This window comes from Alternaria novae-zelandiae (genome assembly GCF_023758075.1).
Source record: "Alternaria novae-zelandiae strain BMP 2774 chromosome Unknown scaffold_4, whole genome shotgun sequence".
NCBI classification, from domain to species: Eukaryota; Fungi; Ascomycota; class Dothideomycetes; order Pleosporales; family Pleosporaceae; genus Alternaria; species Alternaria novae-zelandiae.
The window spans coordinates 408,286-425,723 of NW_026056964.1; the positions used below are offsets into that span (position 1 = coordinate 408,286).

Consider the following 17,438-nt stretch of genomic DNA (forward strand, 5'->3'; position numbering starts at 1 on the left):
GGCCGAGCAGGCGATCTTTTACCGTGACGTACGCCGCCGCCTCGTGGCTGCCGGCCTTGCGCCACGCTACGCCTGCGCCTTCCGCCACTTGGTCGCGGTTGCCATGCACGCGACTTGGCACGGGCCATCCAAACAAGAACATCAACACCATGGCCTTGTCGCGATAGACACCACCAGATACCAGACCAGACGAATTGCGCGAACAATCTACAACGCTTCAAACACTCGTACTATACTCTTAAACCTCAAGCGACACCAAATAGCCCAACATGCTTCTCGACGAAGACCCCGCTGCCGTACGCACCCTCCCTAAACACATACAGACCTCCTTAACAATACCAAGCTCATCGCGCAATGCACATCGCACTTCAAAATTGCCAACGACAAAACCTCGCTCCACCGCATAAACGAGTCTCTCAGCACCCTCAGCGAATTCCGCACCCAACACCTGCGCTCCATCCAATCCTCGCTCAGCGCGCTGAACAGGACACACCAAACCCTCTCGGCAAACCACAACCACACGCTCAGCCAACACAACCCCACAAATCACGCAGCCGAGATATTACGGCTAGACACGGAGAAGTTTAAGATCGCAAAGCAGGCGAGTGATCTAGAGATTGAGGGTGAGAGGCTGCAGAGCGATCTCGTGCGGTTAGGGGGTGTAGCTGGCGAGTTGGAGGAGGAGGGTGTTGAAGGCGGTGTTGAGCCTAGAGCGGGTGAGGATGCGACAGTGTAAGTTCTTCCTTTTGATGCGCGAGTAGACGCAGATGCTGACTTAGACTGCAGATTGAAGCTCAAACTTTACCGCACCCTCGGCATCGACGTCGAAGCCGACCCCACGACCGGTGAATACAACAAGGCTGTCGTGCGCAATGCGTCAAAGGGAGATGTGCATGTTGTCAACATCGATCCGAAGTTTTCGCGGCACTTTTACACAAACTACTTCTGGCGGACGATGTAGACTGGGAATGTCGGAATCGCGTTTGCGCCGGACGCGAATATATATCTGGGGGGGGCTATGGCTGGCTTGTGGTAAGAGACGACAAAGATGAAGGTTATGTGCGTATGTCAGGTTAAGTGTTTGGTTATGACTTGCTTTCTGAGATACCTCTGTCATTATGGCGTTCTTAGGTGTATAAAACGACTTTGACAATCGAACGAATAACGCTGCTGGTATACAACTCCTTCGTGGCTGCCGATTTCAATTTACCCCCCGTCTCATTGGCGTGCAAGCCACCATGCAAGGCTGTTTGTCAGCAACGTGACAGCCTAATCTACAGACCAGGCTATGCGTTGTCTCCGACACTCTCTCACCAGCTTACTTGCCGCATTGCTTTACTGTTTTCTTCACTTCAAGCACATTTTTCAAGGACAATTATCGACAAGCGCACGAGGTCGCGACGATCGACAGGAGAATGGATGGACTACAGGATGACACAGCATTCCCCACGACACCCAGCCCGGTCGACGAAGAATCCGATCTCATTCTCGAAGAAGGAGAAAGAGAAGCATGGGGAGATGCCATGCTGAGATCTCGGATGAGACGTCCGTACGCCGCATACAAGAAAGCTCATCCTCAGGGAGATCTGTGCAAACGTTGCGCTTGCATAAATTGGCCGATTCTTGTACCTAGTGTAGCGTCGAGGTACCACTCGCCTAAAGATGGATTTGAATTGTTTCGCGTCCCTGAGTCCAGTCAGGAGCTCTCTGCGTCAACTTGTCGATTATGTCGGTTCCTGGGCACCGACCAAGACTTCGACGGAGAGCCTTATCGAGCCCTCATCTTGGACTGTGGCTGCTGGACTTCATTGCGTTCGGATGATCTTATGGTTCCACATCGTATACGTCTATGGCTTACGGAACAGAAACCGATGCACATATTACAAGATGCCTGTGCGGACGAACAAAACTATTTAGTTCGAAAGCTCACTCCTGGACTCATTGACTATGAAGAGCTTCGGCATTGGCTCACACACTGCAAGCGCCAACACTTCACAGATCGCAGCTATGTTCTCGCTTCGTCCATCCCTGGCTTTAGGGTATTTGACTGCAATGCTGGGAAAGTCGTCCCTGCACCTCAGGATACTGCTTTTTCTTACATAGCATTATCTTACGTATGGGGTGGCGTGAGGATCTCGGAGAAAGAACAGGCTGATTTCCCCGCGACGATACGCGACGCCATTACCGTCACACTAGAGCTGGGTTACAAATACCTCTGGGTCGATCAATTCGTACGTGGTCGTCTTAAGCACGGGCTATCTACAATCAACTAACGTCCAAGCTCAGTGTATACATCAGTCAAACGAGGCTCACAAGCAATCTCAGATAAAGCTCATGGGCCGTATCTATGCCGAAGCAGACTTAGTCATCATCGCCGCAGCTGGCAGCTCTTCCCACCATGGATTACCAGGTGTCTCTACTAGGCATCGGCAAGCACAAAGAACAATTGAACTGGATACAGATGTTAACTTGATCCAAACGTTCGATGTATGTGCTGAATTTGCCTCTAATACGTGGGCGACAAGAGCGTGGACCCATCAGGAGGGCTATTTGGCAAAACGTAGACTCGTCTTTACAGACCACGAAGTATTGTGCGTGTGCGAACACGGCGTGTGGCAAGAGTCTGTGAGGCGGCCGGGCATCGGCGACCACATTTCCTACATGGGAAACGACTATGCAGGTTTCCCACTGCAATGGATGGAAGACCTGCAATCACGAGTTGATGAATCACGAGTTTCTGAACTGCTAGAGGACTACTCGAGCAGGAAGCTGTCTATGGACAGCGATATTCTCAACGCCTGCATCGGAATGCTGGAGAAGCTCGTCAACCGTCACTTTTGGGGTATGGTGATCATGTCGAACACTGGCTCTTCTGCGCATTATCATCTCTCTTTGGGTTGGCGCACCAGGCGATCTGGCAAGAGACGTATGAATTTTCCGACTTGGTCGTGGGTAGCAACAACCGGTCCATTGAGCATTTCATGGGTGTCTGAACATGATAAGCCAGACTTCGTTGCAGAGATTCCAACAGCTGACGGTCGTTGGCTGACGCCAGTGAGCCACACTGAAAGCCGGTATGAACCTCTGCCCGAGGACTCCTGTCTCACCTTACGACTTACTGGGCTGTTCTACATCGCTTTCCTGACAACGACTAGAGAGTTTGGCGAAACCCAGGGGCATGGAGAAGATCATGTAAAAGTGTCAAAGACGCCCTGCGTCATTTTCGAACACGCTGTTGTGGATGGTGATGATCTCGAGATAGCCATCGAGTTTCTGCCTGACACAAAACTCTCAGGTATGATAGCAGGAGACACAGTCAAAGCGGTCCTAGTCACGGGTAGCTCGGAACTGAACTACACTTGGCAATATCACCGGCCTCCTGGTTTCATGATTCTTCAGGCTGTGGGAGATCATTACAGGAGAATTGGCTTCACCAACAATCGCTGCTGGATTATTAAGAAGAAGACTGGACTACAAAGGAAAGAAGATAGGGGGTTTTTAGCGCCATATCTAAGCTGCAGAGGCGACGAAGAGGTCATCTATGTTGAATGAGACTTACCCAATCGCCAAAAGATGGGCAATGTATGAACGTAGAAGTTGCGTCGTTGAGATAGGGTTAGAGCGGCTTCGTCTAGTCCTTGATAGATAGTCTCGATAAGATCCGTCGCTTCCATCGATCTCAGTTATCTTTAATGAGCGCGACTGCAGTCTGTATGGTGCCAAAATACGCTGATCCTGAGCAGACCTTCTGCAAATGGTTCAAAACGAGGTAGGCGAAGGAATGCACTAGTTTGTCTCAAAGAAGAGGGATCACAACTATAATTGCAGCCGGTCTTTCGCGTCATTAATCAGCCAATCTTTCAAGAAGCCATCTTGCTATTCCGGCTATGTTGGGCACACCCGCGCCTCATCTAGTGCGTGTTGGACGAGGGATCTCACAAACTTCCTGATGCGGCTATCCTACCGAACTGCGGGAACACCTGCGCCGCAATATAAACAACTAGCCCCAGCGCCTACCACCAGAATACCGTTAGCTTTCACGATGCAAGCATAGACAAATACAGCGTTCGCTCGATTTGGAAGCTTGGACCACAGTCGCTTCACTCATTAGGGACAAAGAATGCTGTTCATCTAACTACAGGCTAGCGTCATAAGCAGTCATGACCACGCCTCGCTCCTTCTCTGCCCGCGCGCTCCCTATATTAAAGAACCTACACCTCCGCCGAAATAAACCCGCAACTTCCACCCTCTACTTAGTCTCGACGATCTCTCGATTTCCAGGAACCATCAACCAAATAGAACCCACAGAATGCAGCTCTTCATCCCCGTCTTAGCTCTCTTGAGCACGCTTGTCGCTGCTGTACCGACCGTACGTAACGAAGACTACCACACCAAACCATCCTTCCACCCATGATACTAACATTCCACAGGCTGCAGCGGACGGTCGCGGGGCCACCATCTTCACCGACAAAAACTTCAACGGCCGGTCAACCGCCATTCCCGCCAACGACTTCTGCACCGATATGAACAACATCTTTGGCAACTTCGATGGCAAGATCCGCAGCGTCACCGTCGAGAAGGGCTACCACTGCAAGTTCTACACGTACGTCATATCCATCATTCTCCTTTTACTTGGGAAGACCGTTGGAAACTAACTTCCACTAGTGGTCACGACTGTCCTGCCAACGGCCAGAAGATGGAATGTGGCAGCAAGGACCAGGCGTCGGTGTTTGGCGATCTGGGCACGTTCGACTACAAGATTCACAGCGCGTACTGCACGAAATTATAGATGGTAATTTGTGCAGTCTGGATTTCTTTGGGTGTTCTGAGCTTGGTACGGCTTGCGCAGCTTGAGTGTGCTTGGTGGCTTGAAGACAAGATGGGTGTAGCATGTTCGCAGTAAGCGCTACAGCGGTACTTTGCGACTCGGTCTATCTATCTGCGAAGGCTGGAGTTCCGGGTCAGCGCGGATAGACTGTTATACGAGATGGGGTACATAATCATAATACTTTCAATCGTACAAACACATGTGTCTCCAGTGCGCGACATGGTTGGTGTCTGCCGAGTCGCATAACGCGTACAAGTAACCACGAATGGGCCATCGCCAAGTGATCGAGCGATACAGACGCGAGTTCTAATGAGTCAGGTATTGCGATCATCGATTACAGTCGAAGCGCGAAATTGCGAATGTGACGGGATAAATGGTTGTTGCATTATTATCGACAGCGCCGATGGTGCAGTGTGAAAGGAGATGAAGAATGCAGGAGGGACGGGTACAACCGCCGCAGGTGTTGGTACTAACCCGGAAAGGAACTGCCCCACGTTGACCCACATCGATCGCCTGTGGTTCTGGATGTCACATCACAATCTTTCACGTCGACACGGGGCAGCCTCGACTCTTTAGCAGCGCGTCCTGGATTACGAAGTACGTACGCAGCGAATTTACATGTCAAAACTGCGGAAGACGGCATGTCTTGGGCAGCAGAGTTTGATTGGCTGGCCAATGCGCGGTGCATACTTTCATCGTCGTTTGGGCCATCGCTCATGACTTTTGTTCATGACTTTCGAGGCTGTCTACAATCTTAACGACATCAGTTCACATGTGCTATGTTTTCTAATCATCGATATCGGCTGCTGAATGCAAGCGAAGGTGCGGTCCGCCCGCGATACACCTAAATCCATGGATGCCTGTTGAGCCCAACTCAACACCCCCAGGACGCCCTACGCCCGACGCAACTTAGAATGCCATTGGATGGCACATCGTCCACCGCATGAGAATGACCACTGCGTCTGAGATCAGGGCTGCGTGCTCTACAGTATCACATATCTTTGGGATGTCATCATTCGCGGACAAGAATGATCCAAGTACAGGTTCGGATTAGATCATCGTGCCTTGCTTTCATCCCAACTCAATCTCAAACGAGATCGTAGCGCTCTGGTGGCTTTGTTTGGTGAGTCCGTTTTGTTCCAGAGTCTCTTTGCGGGCTTTGTACGAGTGTCAGGAAATGGGAAGAGGTTTTCGACAACAGCCTTCGTCTGAGACATCACGACCCTTTCTCTTTCGCAAAGCTTGAGATCACAGTTTAGACTTCTACAACTCATTACGTCGCGGAATTCAACTGGTACTCACTGCTCGGGCGAACTCGAACGGCCTGTTATCGGAGTGTCCGAAGTGTAGCACCCCACGACGGATTCTGGTGGTGTTTCAAAGCCTTCGAACCCCGTCACCAACCTTGCCAACTGTGACAGTTGGATCAGGATGATCAATTCAATTCCTAATCACCCACGAATCAAGAACCGAGTCACCATAATATCCAGCCTATCACGGCATACAACGACGCCGGGAGACCAGTTCAGTCCCAAAGTAGCAACGGAACACTGCCTCAGCCTCGCATAAAGACCCCGTAGTGTGATGAATCTCCGTCGTGTGGGACGGTAGGAGCCTTGCGGGACTGGCAGGTCGCCGAACTGTTGGTTGTAGTCTCGCGGGAGTTAAAGTGACCCACAAGCTCGCCGCGATGTCAGCTCGGTGCTTTACAATCATAGCGGCAACTTCAATCGCCCCATTTTGGCAGTACATCTAGAGCCTCAAACTACGCTCTCACATATCATCACAATGAAGACCTTCGATAAGCATTCCTGGCTCGAATTCTGGTTCTACGGACTCCATCCCGGTATCATGATGGCACTAACTTGCATTGGTGTCATGGCTACATTGGAGATGTACCCGTTCAGGATGAAGACCACGTCACGCCCTTGCGAGAAGTGCATGTCAGTATGTCCAAGTACTAATGCAAACAATTGTTAATCAATCAACAGGAAACGGGAGAACAAAGACAATCTTGAACATCCTTCTACAAGCGCGACTTTTACAACGCATCATACCACACCGGCTCACAACGATGACAAACTGTTCGAAGCAGAGCCAACTACTTTCCGACACCCGTCCTTCCGCTACTCATTCATTCCAACTTCGCCGTTCGGGGCTGCAATGCCAATTCGAGTTTCCTCATCTCGCGCACCGTCATCATACCACGCGGATGGTACGCATGTTCGCGTTCGCTCACTACAAAACTTCCTGCTTCCACCACTTTTCAATCGTCATCGTTTGAGTGGAGAGCAGTACTCCGACGGTATGCAGACACCTGACAAAGCGCGCAGCAGGCGCATGAGTGCTGTTCGCGAGGATATGCACGGTGCTATGATGGTGTGATATGGTCAGTGATGATGAAATCTGTCCTGGATGATCGTACATGAGCCGAGGTCGTCTTGTAGACTCTCCAATCAATGTTATACTACCCATACGTGACAGACAACCATTTATTGAAGTGTTCATTTTACCGATACGCGTCGCTAGCTAGAGCAGCTCTTCTTCTACCAACGCGTCAGTGCCAGTGTCGTCGAACAATAATTAATGTACGCAGGCGTAGATTACAAGGCACACTATATAGCTATCTGAAATATCAAAGCGCCATATAAGCGTTTTATCCGGTCATCTACACCTCAATAGTATCGCGCTACAGATACTCAGAGAAGCGAGCCGGCTGCGCCGTTCCCTTCACCGCCGCATCTTCCGCAAACGCGCGGATTTCCATGTCCTCCTCGTTCCTCAGTCCAACATCCATGCTTTCCCGGTTCTGCTCAAGATAATTGATGCGCTTGGTACCTGAGATGGGTATAATATCGTCACCCTGTTTGAGCAGCCAGACCAGAGCAAGCTGGCTAACGGTGCATCCGCGATTGTCAGCGAGCGTCTGAAACCGAGCCACAACCTGTTCGTTAGCCTTTCGGTTCGTTTTTTGGAAGCGAGGCATGACTGAAAAGAGAATCAGATAACTCTCCCGGGTTCTGATACACACGCCGAGTCGACACTGATAGGTAACGATAGCAGAGCAACAATGGAATAGAGATTGATCTCCTCATAGGTTTACTTCTACTCCAACACGTCACTCCATCTAAATATATCGAGAAGCCGATCATTCCATCCAACTATCTTGCCACTTGCTATGCACGAGTGAAAGCTCCCTGACGTCGACGCTGTCTTCATCCTAGTACTTTAGATCTATCGGCGTAGGAATGGCGTCTCGGGCAAAGCCAGAAGTGGTATACGAGTTCGCTGGTAAAAGGCCGTCGCAAACGATCGCCAGGATGTTGTGGGGAGTGCAGACCCGACGAAGCCTACTACAAATCCTAACACAACTCTTCGTCTTCTTCCTCAAACTTGTTGTACTTCCCAAGTCATCCACCATTATGAATCGAAGTGGTACTCGTGCATGGGGCCCTAAGGTATCCTTGGTGTAGGCTATTTGCTGCCGCGTCTGAGCGTTGAATTTTGCGGCCATCGTGTGAATGCCCAATTCAGTTGGGCGGTATCCAAGATGGGACCGGAGAGTATTGCGCGTAAGAGCCCCCTGTGAATCCAGTCTTTGCTGAGTGTACCAAATATACACCAGATCGTGGAGTAGCATTGGGAATTTCTTGTGACGGACGAGTTGGCGGTTCACGATGAAACTGGCTCCTTCACTCAAAATGAAGTCTCTTTGGATCTTGTGTACGATTGCGCTCGCTTCCGCGTTGACCTGTTTGCAGGTCGCGAGTATTGCGACCGGAAGACACCTTGTGATGAGAACAAGACAGCCTTTCGAGCTGGAGGGTTCGATGACGTGGTAGTGCTTGATCTGCCGTGGTAGGCGCTCGTAGACCATGAGTCGGAGTTCTTTAGGGAGACCGAGGAACTGAAAGGGCGCAGGCGTAGTCATGTTCATAGCGTTGATAGCAGTAGCGGTTTGCGCTTAGTTTGGTCGATGCGTGCCGATGGTGCGATGGAAAGCGAAAGCTGGTCGTGTACAGTCGTAGGCTAAGCGCTTGTAACACCGAAAGCGTACCTAGGTACGCCCACTTGTCTGTCGCCCGTGCTTTAGGCACCACAATGGCGCTAGTGAGCGCAAACATGGCTCGAGCGATTCTCTGATCGCTGCCACGACTTCACCCACCACCTTCCAGAGTACTCGCCGACAGTAGCGACTGCAGTCACCCGTCAACATGGCGATGGCGTCAAATGGAGCGACTCCGGAACCTTTCCGTTTTCTCGATCTTCCAAAGGATATTCGCTTGATGGTATATGAACGACTTCCGCGCTCCACCAATCATTTGAACGTTGGTCATCGGAATAGTGAAGAACGGATCACGCTGATCTCGCACTCTGTCTCAACCGCCATACTCAGAGCATGTCATCAGATTTATCAAGAAGCACTTCCCCTTGTCAACAAAGCCATACGTGAATGGATCCAGGATGGAGGCGTCAAGGTCATTGGCACAATGGAATTTGTCGACCTGTGTGGGCTACAAAAGCTCCTGTATGCGCTCTGTTACATTTCCAACATCAATGTGCGTTTTACAGATCGGTTCTTGCTGATATTGGCCTTAGCTAATAACCCTAGTTTCCAAAGTCACAGTCGATGCATCTTGCGAAAAGTCTGAACGATGACGTAAAACCGTATGTTCGGACGAGGATCCATCAAATCGGATATTCCTCAGACCACGATATCGATAGCGTTTGTGCTTGGGTCGCAAGATCGGCCTTAATTCTAGGACGACAGCGGATCGCTATGGGTATCATGGCAGCTGCATCTGCACTACCTTCGATCAACATTCTACTCAGTCCTGAACACCGGTCTCCCCTGCCGTCGACTCAAGACGAGCAACTTGCATTACGATTCGAGAGACTCAATCGGGTCCAACTTGAGCATTTCGGGGTTTCCATGAACATTGTAGGCTTCATCAATGCTGCATACCTTGAGATGGACAGCATCAGTCCTTGTACCTGCGACTGGCGGCCAAACCGATCTGATATTCATCCACTCACTACGGAGGAGTGGTACAGAACTTGGAAGTAGACTGGTTGTTTGGATACGCAAGATTGCTGTGCTTGGCGCACGTATCGAAGCAATGGGGTGAGATTGCGACGGGTTTGTGGTGGTATCAGCCTATCCAGCATGTTCAGATCACCGCGAGGCTGCTATAGGACGGACGATAATGCAAACAAACTCTGAAGATCGTGTACAAGACTGTTCCTCTGCCCCGAAGCGTGCATCTTGTTGCGATATCACTACTCCGCACCAATGGAAGTATAAAGTTCTTGAACGTTGACCCAGCCACATCAGAAATGGAGACGCGACATGGCAAGAGCTGCGAGAGGTCGACAGGGTGCTGAGATCGACAACAAGTACGGGCGATCGGCCATTCAAATTTAAGAGGCGTTGGGCTTTGTCGCTCTGGAAGCAGACGATCTGCAAGACCATCTTAGCTATTACACCTGGTCCAAATGGGTAGACAAAGTGAGTCCTCCACATGGATGGATCGATTCGACCTTTCCCAGATACGAGACCGTTGGGCACCTCAGGCATAGCATTCCGATCTAGGTTTCACATGCTGCCTAGGTGCTTGGGGCGTTGACCCTCGGATCGAGACACATGGGCGTGGCGCGCCTAAGCGATGTCGTTCGTGCTTTCGGGACTACCCGTTTGCTGGTATTGAATAACACATTTCCTCTGCGTACGAAAGCTGTCCAGGTGGCGATGCGGCAAGCAGAATGAGGATAGTGCAGGTTTCGCAGAAAGCTATCGCATACAAGCAAGCTTAGTTTATTGGAAGGATGTGATGCTTCAGAGTTGGCGTGCGTATCGTTTGGAGCTTGATGGAAGGTGATGAAGATGGCGGAATCGTGTGTCGCAAGTTTTCTCGATGCCTAAGCAGAGTTTGAGCGGGTAGAGCACGGGCTGGACAAGATCAGCTGCTCCGAGCGTTGTAACTTGTCGGTAATCTGACAGTTGAAGATCCCCATGTCAATTTTGCGTCGATGAACGATAGCTAACGGACGTCAGCCAACTTTGTTTCTCTTGTTCTGATGCGACTGGATGGCAAAGCTGCCCATTTCCAGCTCGAGTGGGGCGGGACAAAAGACCCCGGATCAGCGTGGGTGATGAGGTAATCACCTAGGACCCTGATCTCGCCAACTGCCCCTTGTTTGGGTGTCCTCAGCAAAGTGCGCCTTCCTTGGGCACATGCGAGTGAGGCTGCTGTACCGTCCGACTAGACTCCTTAATCACACACTACGCTACCTCTTCCCGCAGTTACGTTGGGTCTGGCGCATTCTGCCGAGTTACGATGTTGGAAGCAGTCCTCAAGCCGACCAACATGTGAACGCCATGAACGGCGAGATGCGCCTCAGGTTCACGGAAGGTAAGCTTCCATTGCGTACATAACCAGTCAGTCGTATAGCCGTCCTACATTCCCATACAATTACCATAGGACAAAGATGCGAATGGCCGAAAAGCGCCGTCAGATCGGCCGGGCAAGCTCTCTCCCTGCACAGTAGTAAAGAATTAGATTTCCGTGGGCGTTGCGCGATAGACCCAACTGCTACCGAACGAAAAGCCTGGTTCAAAAGCCCACGTGCCGTGGGTAATATCGAGTCAAGCCGCTGCTACGGCGATTTCACAGCGCCATCACGGCGCTATGGTCTAACGGCCACACCGCTTGATTGGCTTCGACAGCGGGAGTACTATACTAAGCTCAAACACGCTTTGAGAGACGCCGAAGATGGGAATTTCCCCAACATAGTTCGAGAGCGTTGGACTATGTCGCAACTCCAAAGTTTTTTTGCCATCTATCTTTGGTGAAATAGTCATCAGGGCCGCCGACCAGGGCCCAGGGTCAGCCTGTCTCACAACCCCATCGATTACTATTCACAATATGCATCTTTTTGCGTTATTGTCGGTCTTTTGTCTGGTCTTCACGTTTGGCCATGCCAGCGCGTCGGGTCCGGAACTGGATGCAAGGGCATTAGGCATTGCGGACATCCCCGCTTGCGGAGTACGTGCCCAACTACACTGTCCGATATCATTGCTAACAATACACAGCTTGTCTGCATGATTGCTATTATCCCAAAAGCTGGCTGCACCCTGGATGATACTGAATGTGTCTGTGGCAACGATCGGATTGCGGCAGACGTGCCAGCATGTATGCTTGCAAATTGTACTATGCAAGAAAGTCTGGACACCGCCAGAGTACAAGCTGTTCTTTGCGACATGTCCGACGAATCGCAACGCCTCGACATGTTCATGTGGACTGGTGTCATCTACTCCATGGCCGTGGTGTTTGTTGTTCTACGAATCGTCGGCAAGTTGGTAAATAAGAGGCTAGCAATGGACGACTACATCGTCGTCTTTGCTCTGGTATTATGCGCAGTACCCGCAGGATGCACCTTGGCTAGTAAGTAAAAGGTCTGCGAGCTGCCATCTACTGTGACTAACGCAATACAGTGACGGAACGTGGCTTCGGCGAGCACTTGTGGAATCTTGAAGACGGGGCACTGTCGCCAATTCTCCGCTACTGTATGAAGCATCCATACCTTGCGATATCGCTATCGGCATGCTAACACAAAGCAGTCTACATTTCTTGGTCGACATATATCGCCGTGCTGGGCCTCATCAAGCTTTCTCTCATCGCCTTCTACCTCGAGATCTTCCAAACGAAAAGCTTCCGCATCACCGCTTACATCTTCGGAGCCGGCATCATCATCAACTCGACCGTTATCGTCTTCCTGACAATCTTCATATGCACTCCAGTTGAATCCTTCTGGAACCGAGACATCAAGGGGCAGTGCCTGGACATACAAGCAGTACCGATGGCAAACTCTATCAGCGCTATCGTGCAGGACATCCTCCTGCTAATCCTACCTTTGTTCTTCATCCGCAACTTACAGATGAGGCGCTATAAGAAGGTCGCCGTTTGCTTCATGTTCGCCATCGGAACTTTCGGATGCATTGCGACTATCATCCGCCTATTCGTCTTACTCACGTTTAAGATCTCTGTGGACCCTACCTGGGACTACGTGAAGGTCACCGTCTGGACGGAGTTGGAACTTGCGGCAGGTTTTGCCTGCGTATCGCTACCATCGATTCGGATACTGGTGGTCAGGATGCTGCCTAAGAACGTCATTGAGTTCTTTACCGAGATCACTCAGTCCTCGAAACAAAAGAACTCGGACCCAAAGAACGTGCACGCGCATGCCGCTCCAGTAGAACAATCCGGGAAGAAAGAGTGGCGCAAGCCTGCGGGTTGGGATTGGGTCTCACTGGGTGCTGAAGAGAGTGATTCTCCACTAGCCACCAGGAAGAGTATGGCCAGTGGTCGATGGCCTTGGGTTGCGACATCACCCCTGACCTCACGCTTCTCGACACATCCACGCGGCGGTTCTCGCCTCCTCAGCTCAGCGATGAGCAATCATAGCGACACCGACACTCGGATCCGGGCTTGGTCAGCAAAGGAGAATGAAGCTCAGAAAAACGCCATGGAACTACGCGAGGTACCACAACATGAGATTGAATTCGGAGACGTACGTGTAAACATTGCAAACGAAGTCACGGCGTTACCCAAGATTGGATGTCTCCCTGAGCGATCGTACTCTCATGAGCACGAACGTACAAGAGGATCCAAGTGGTTGTTCAAGAAGCAAAAGCGGAGTCAACACGAGCCTGTATGATCGAGACGCTAGATGAACAGAGTTCCACCTTTTCTCAACCCCCATCTTTCATCGCCATTGTAACTCGTACGCTAAGCAAGAACCGTCGTTCTGTCCCTCTACACTATCAAAAGCGTAGTATTGACGGCATCCTCCTGCCTCTGTTTATCCGACCGGATCCACGCGACACCAAGTGCGAACAGGAGATCCATTCCAGGCGCGACATGCACAACGAAGGTGGCATGCATATGCGCCCACTTCGCGTGTCGAGAGATGGTCATGACCGGATTGCCATTGACAACGAGACCCTTCTCCTCACCGGCAACTTTGCGTTCGAACTCGATCTTCTGGTTCTCGATGTATTTGTCATGGACGGTGATGTCTAAAACGGACGTGTATTAGCTCGAAGAAGAGGCAGACAGGTAGAGAGTAGATGATCGCAATGGGAAGCACGCAGGGGAATGAGCGAAGAGGAGACATACTGTAGCTAGGCACCCTCCAACCAGCCTTCAACTCAAGATCCCACAACGGCTTCGCATCCGCGCTCCTCACTGCCTTGTACTCTGCACTCGGCCTTGCGAGTGTGTGTCTATGGACGTTGATCCGCATAGCCTCCTGTCCATCCATCGTCATGAACTTGACAATGTTCCTTTCCTCCTCCAATATCTTCAGGAACGGTTCTCCGGCTTTTTCATCAGACGTACAGTAGCTGACAAGGCTTTGGGCTTTCTTCGTGGGCACGCCTTCGGTCTTCATGACGAAGGCTTCGTGTCTCTGGGCTGTCCAGTTGGGCACCATGATGAGGCCTGGAAGCGGCATTGGGGGAAGGGTTGGAGCCATTGTAGGAAGATTTCGGTGTAGGGAGAATGTTGCGGACTGATTGAGCAAGTAGTAAGGTCTAAGTACAGCTATTACATCTCGCTCGCCCTGACACTCTTTCCCCTTATACGAGGAAGCTGTCAGCTTGTGACGTCGTCCCGTCAGGCCCAGTGTAACGTAAGTAAACAACTTACAGTTGGTCATCGCCGACCAATCAGCAGCGTCCGGGTGTTTTCTAAGCCATACAAGCTCACCGCCAAGACGTTGTTCATTGTTGTTTGTCGGCCTTAAATCCTCCCATCCCATTGCAGTGCAATTACATGCATGTGCGCGGCGCAGTTGGTCGCAATGTGATGAGGGAATTGGAGATCTTTCCCTGCGCCGGATGGCTGCTCATGCGGGGCGCAGGGGCACAGCGATGGGTTGGCCTTACGCAGCGCTGTCATTATGCAAAAATGACACTGGGCTCTGTACGGTTGTGAATGACCTCGCATAACAACGTTCATGAATGCTCGTTAAGTACCAATCTATCGACTTCTCGCGAGCTATATGCCGGAGAAGATCATGCCAAGTCATACTATTAAAGCCAACAACATGTGTAGTACTGCCCGCCCCGACCATGGTCTACTCATACCGAATGACAGGCATCTTGAACGTCCTATGCCCACTAATGAACCAATGGACCAAAGCCCCGATCACGACCGCACCAAAGATGGGTCCCGCGTAGTTCATGTTGTCTCGTGTAACTGGCAAGATCTGAGGGAACGGCATCCAAAGTACCACGAAGACCAGATAGCATAGCGCAAACGTGTTGACGGGTATACCGACAGAACCGAGCTTGAACGGTCCGTAAGGTGGCGGTGGACCTCGGATTTTACGTAGGAGTATGAAGAGGATCGGGAAGAAGTACGATACGTGCAACGCGAGGGCTTGGAGTGAGATGAGCGCATTGAAGGCTGTCGCGCTGGCGATGTAGATGAGAGAGAGACATGTTACGATGGTTCCAACAAGGAGAAGCGCGTTTACGGGGAGTTTGAGTGTGGGGTGCACCTAAGCTTGTCAGCCAATGTTATGCAGGAAGTGTAGAGCCTACATACGTAAGAGAAGAAGTCAGAGAAAGGCAGACCGTTGTCGCGTGCGAATACCCAAACAAGTCTCGAGACGGACGCAAATATGTTGAAGAGGGCGAAGAAGATGAGGAGGGCTATGAGTGCGGTGAGAACATTAGCTGCCACTGAAGAGCCGGTGATGTTGTAAATGACCCATAGAATTGGAAGCGGGGTGGCGATGATATCGTCGAGAGGGCCCATGTAGAAGAGAACGATAGTAGCAAAGACGATCAGCATCGCTGAGTTCGCGACAGAGGTAATTATGATACTGCGTGGCACGCGCGTGCGCACCTTCTTCACCTCATCACCTTCATATCCAGTCAGTAGATGAGCACTGTGTGCAAACTCGTAGACGTACACATGTGCAAAACACTGTCTGCTCCTACGACGGCGAACGACATACTCAGAAGCCCGAGACCCCAAGAAATACCCTTGTTATTCCAACCCGACTCTTCCCATGTCAGTGTCTTGAAGACAAAGTCAGGGTCGCTGCGCGGTCCAAACGCGACGAAGACGGCGACTATCACAATGAAGAGGCAGACGTGAAGTATGCCACCAGTGATTTCGAATGCATCGAGAAGTTTGCGAAACCAGAGATTCGAGATGAAGGGGACTATCATGAGCGCGACCATCATGAGGCTGGTGTGCCATCGTTCAGGAACGTAGTCCTCGTTGTTGAACATCGCCAGTGACGTGATGATGTTGGCTAATATGGAAGGTGGTCCACTGCAAGCAAAGCACCAGGCACCAACAGTTATCCATCCTGTTTGTAACGTGAGCTGTAAGAAGCATGAGTGCCTACTTCTACTCACCTTGCAGTAGACCCCAGAAGCGAGGAGCAGCCGGAGCGAGATTGGCTGACCAACGATACTGGGCACCAACGGTTGGATCTCTGTCGAGTCGTCAAGAAATGTCAATGACGGACGCTCGGTACACACATTGAAGCCAACTCAGCCAGTGAGAAGCCAACGGCACAGGCGCCGATGCCAGCCAGTATAGAGCCATAGAAGATAGATGCGGGACCACCGTTGATCAGTGCGAACTGGAACGTCACTGCGAACGACTCCCAAGAAGCGAGAATGATCACAGCGAAGTTGATCACAGCCGAGAGGTTGATATAACGCTGCTCTAGTCAGTACGCTACTTTATTGAAGTCGCTCAAGTAATGCTCACCTCAAGCTGATGTGGTGATCGCCCCACTCCCGAAGGCCCAGCCGGCGTATTTACCGCCGTCTTCTCGCCCTGACCAGATTCTTGCTCCAGAACATCGAGTTCAGCATCTGCCATGTAATTATTGAGTTCCATGCTGGCGCAAGACGTCCAAAGGCAATGGCCGGCGGGTGACGTGCGGGATGGCAAAGTCAAGGGAGTTGGCAAGATGCAGCAATCCTACCAGCGCCCTGGAGAAGTACGATACGACCAGGGAGCTGCGGAGCGCGCTGCATGAGGGACTCTGGAAGTTGGCAGCTCTCTTACTGGCTCGTCTGGCTAAAAGAAACACGAAAAACGCCCGACATCGTATGCAGTGACTTTGTCGAGCGCTGCAAACCCCATTGCCGTATGCAAGCCCGTTCTTACATTGTACGACCAGCAGCGTCCAAGGGTCATATTTCCGGCGCGTTCCGCTGCATGGAAATGGTTAGATCCAACGCACCAATCGCCCCGTAAAGTTACAGTCCTGTCGTTCGTCGCATGGGTGATATCTCGATGGCCGCTCCATTAGATAAGCTCGCGCTGTCCGGGACCGTCCACACGGTAGCCGGCGCCACTAACGGCAGTTCATCGTCGTTACGCGTAACATGAGGCGGGGTTTGAGCTCGAAACTCCCGGCTTGGAGCTTTTGGACAAGCGATCGACGCAGGATTGAACGAACCGTTCCGCTTCCTGATGGATGTGAAGCCGAGACTTGGTAGTTCACCAACCAGGCCACATCGTCCCAAAGAACGACGCGCTGTAATTACAGAGATTGTTCGAGCTGACCCCAA

General features: G+C 51.3%; 5 protein-coding genes across 5 annotated transcripts; 3 read left to right on the top strand and 2 right to left on the bottom strand.

The window, feature by feature from the left end:
• Positions 1 to 269: 269 nt before the first annotated feature.
• On the top strand, positions 270 to 961 carry J4E88_002643 (uncharacterized protein; the record flags this gene model as incomplete). Its single annotated transcript, XM_049396303.1, has 3 exons — positions 270 to 296; positions 344 to 732; positions 787 to 961. The coding sequence occupies 3 exons, from the start codon at positions 270 to 272 to the stop codon at positions 959 to 961; spliced, it is 591 nt and encodes a 196-aa protein (XP_049257651.1).
• A 3,348-nt stretch (positions 962 to 4,309) lies between these two features.
• On the top strand, positions 4,310 to 4,789 carry J4E88_002644 (uncharacterized protein; the record flags this gene model as incomplete). The annotated part of the gene is made up of 3 exons (XM_049396304.1): positions 4,310 to 4,369; positions 4,431 to 4,603; positions 4,666 to 4,789. 3 exons carry the CDS (start codon positions 4,310 to 4,312, stop codon positions 4,787 to 4,789), a joined length of 357 nt encoding a protein of 118 aa, XP_049257652.1.
• Positions 4,790 to 12,041: 7,252 nt separating this feature from the next.
• J4E88_002645 (uncharacterized protein) lies at positions 12,042 to 13,546 on the top strand (the record flags this gene model as incomplete). Its single annotated transcript, XM_049396305.1, has 3 exons — positions 12,042 to 12,273; positions 12,324 to 12,395; positions 12,450 to 13,546. 3 exons carry the CDS (start codon positions 12,042 to 12,044, stop codon positions 13,544 to 13,546), a joined length of 1,401 nt encoding a protein of 466 aa, XP_049257653.1.
• Positions 13,547 to 13,644: 98 nt separating this feature from the next.
• On the bottom strand, positions 13,645 to 14,344 carry J4E88_002646 (uncharacterized protein; the record flags this gene model as incomplete). The annotated part of the gene is made up of 2 exons (XM_049396306.1): positions 13,645 to 13,907; positions 14,008 to 14,344. The coding sequence occupies 2 exons, from the start codon at positions 14,342 to 14,344 to the stop codon at positions 13,645 to 13,647; spliced, it is 600 nt and encodes a 199-aa protein (XP_049257654.1).
• A 624-nt stretch (positions 14,345 to 14,968) lies between these two features.
• J4E88_002647 (uncharacterized protein) lies at positions 14,969 to 16,758 on the bottom strand (the record flags this gene model as incomplete). The annotated part of the gene is made up of 6 exons (XM_049396307.1): positions 14,969 to 15,394; positions 15,442 to 15,761; positions 15,812 to 16,216; positions 16,266 to 16,345; positions 16,392 to 16,576; positions 16,627 to 16,758. 6 exons carry the CDS (start codon positions 16,756 to 16,758, stop codon positions 14,969 to 14,971), a joined length of 1,548 nt encoding a protein of 515 aa, XP_049257655.1.
• Positions 16,759 to 17,438: the final 680 nt, after the last annotated feature.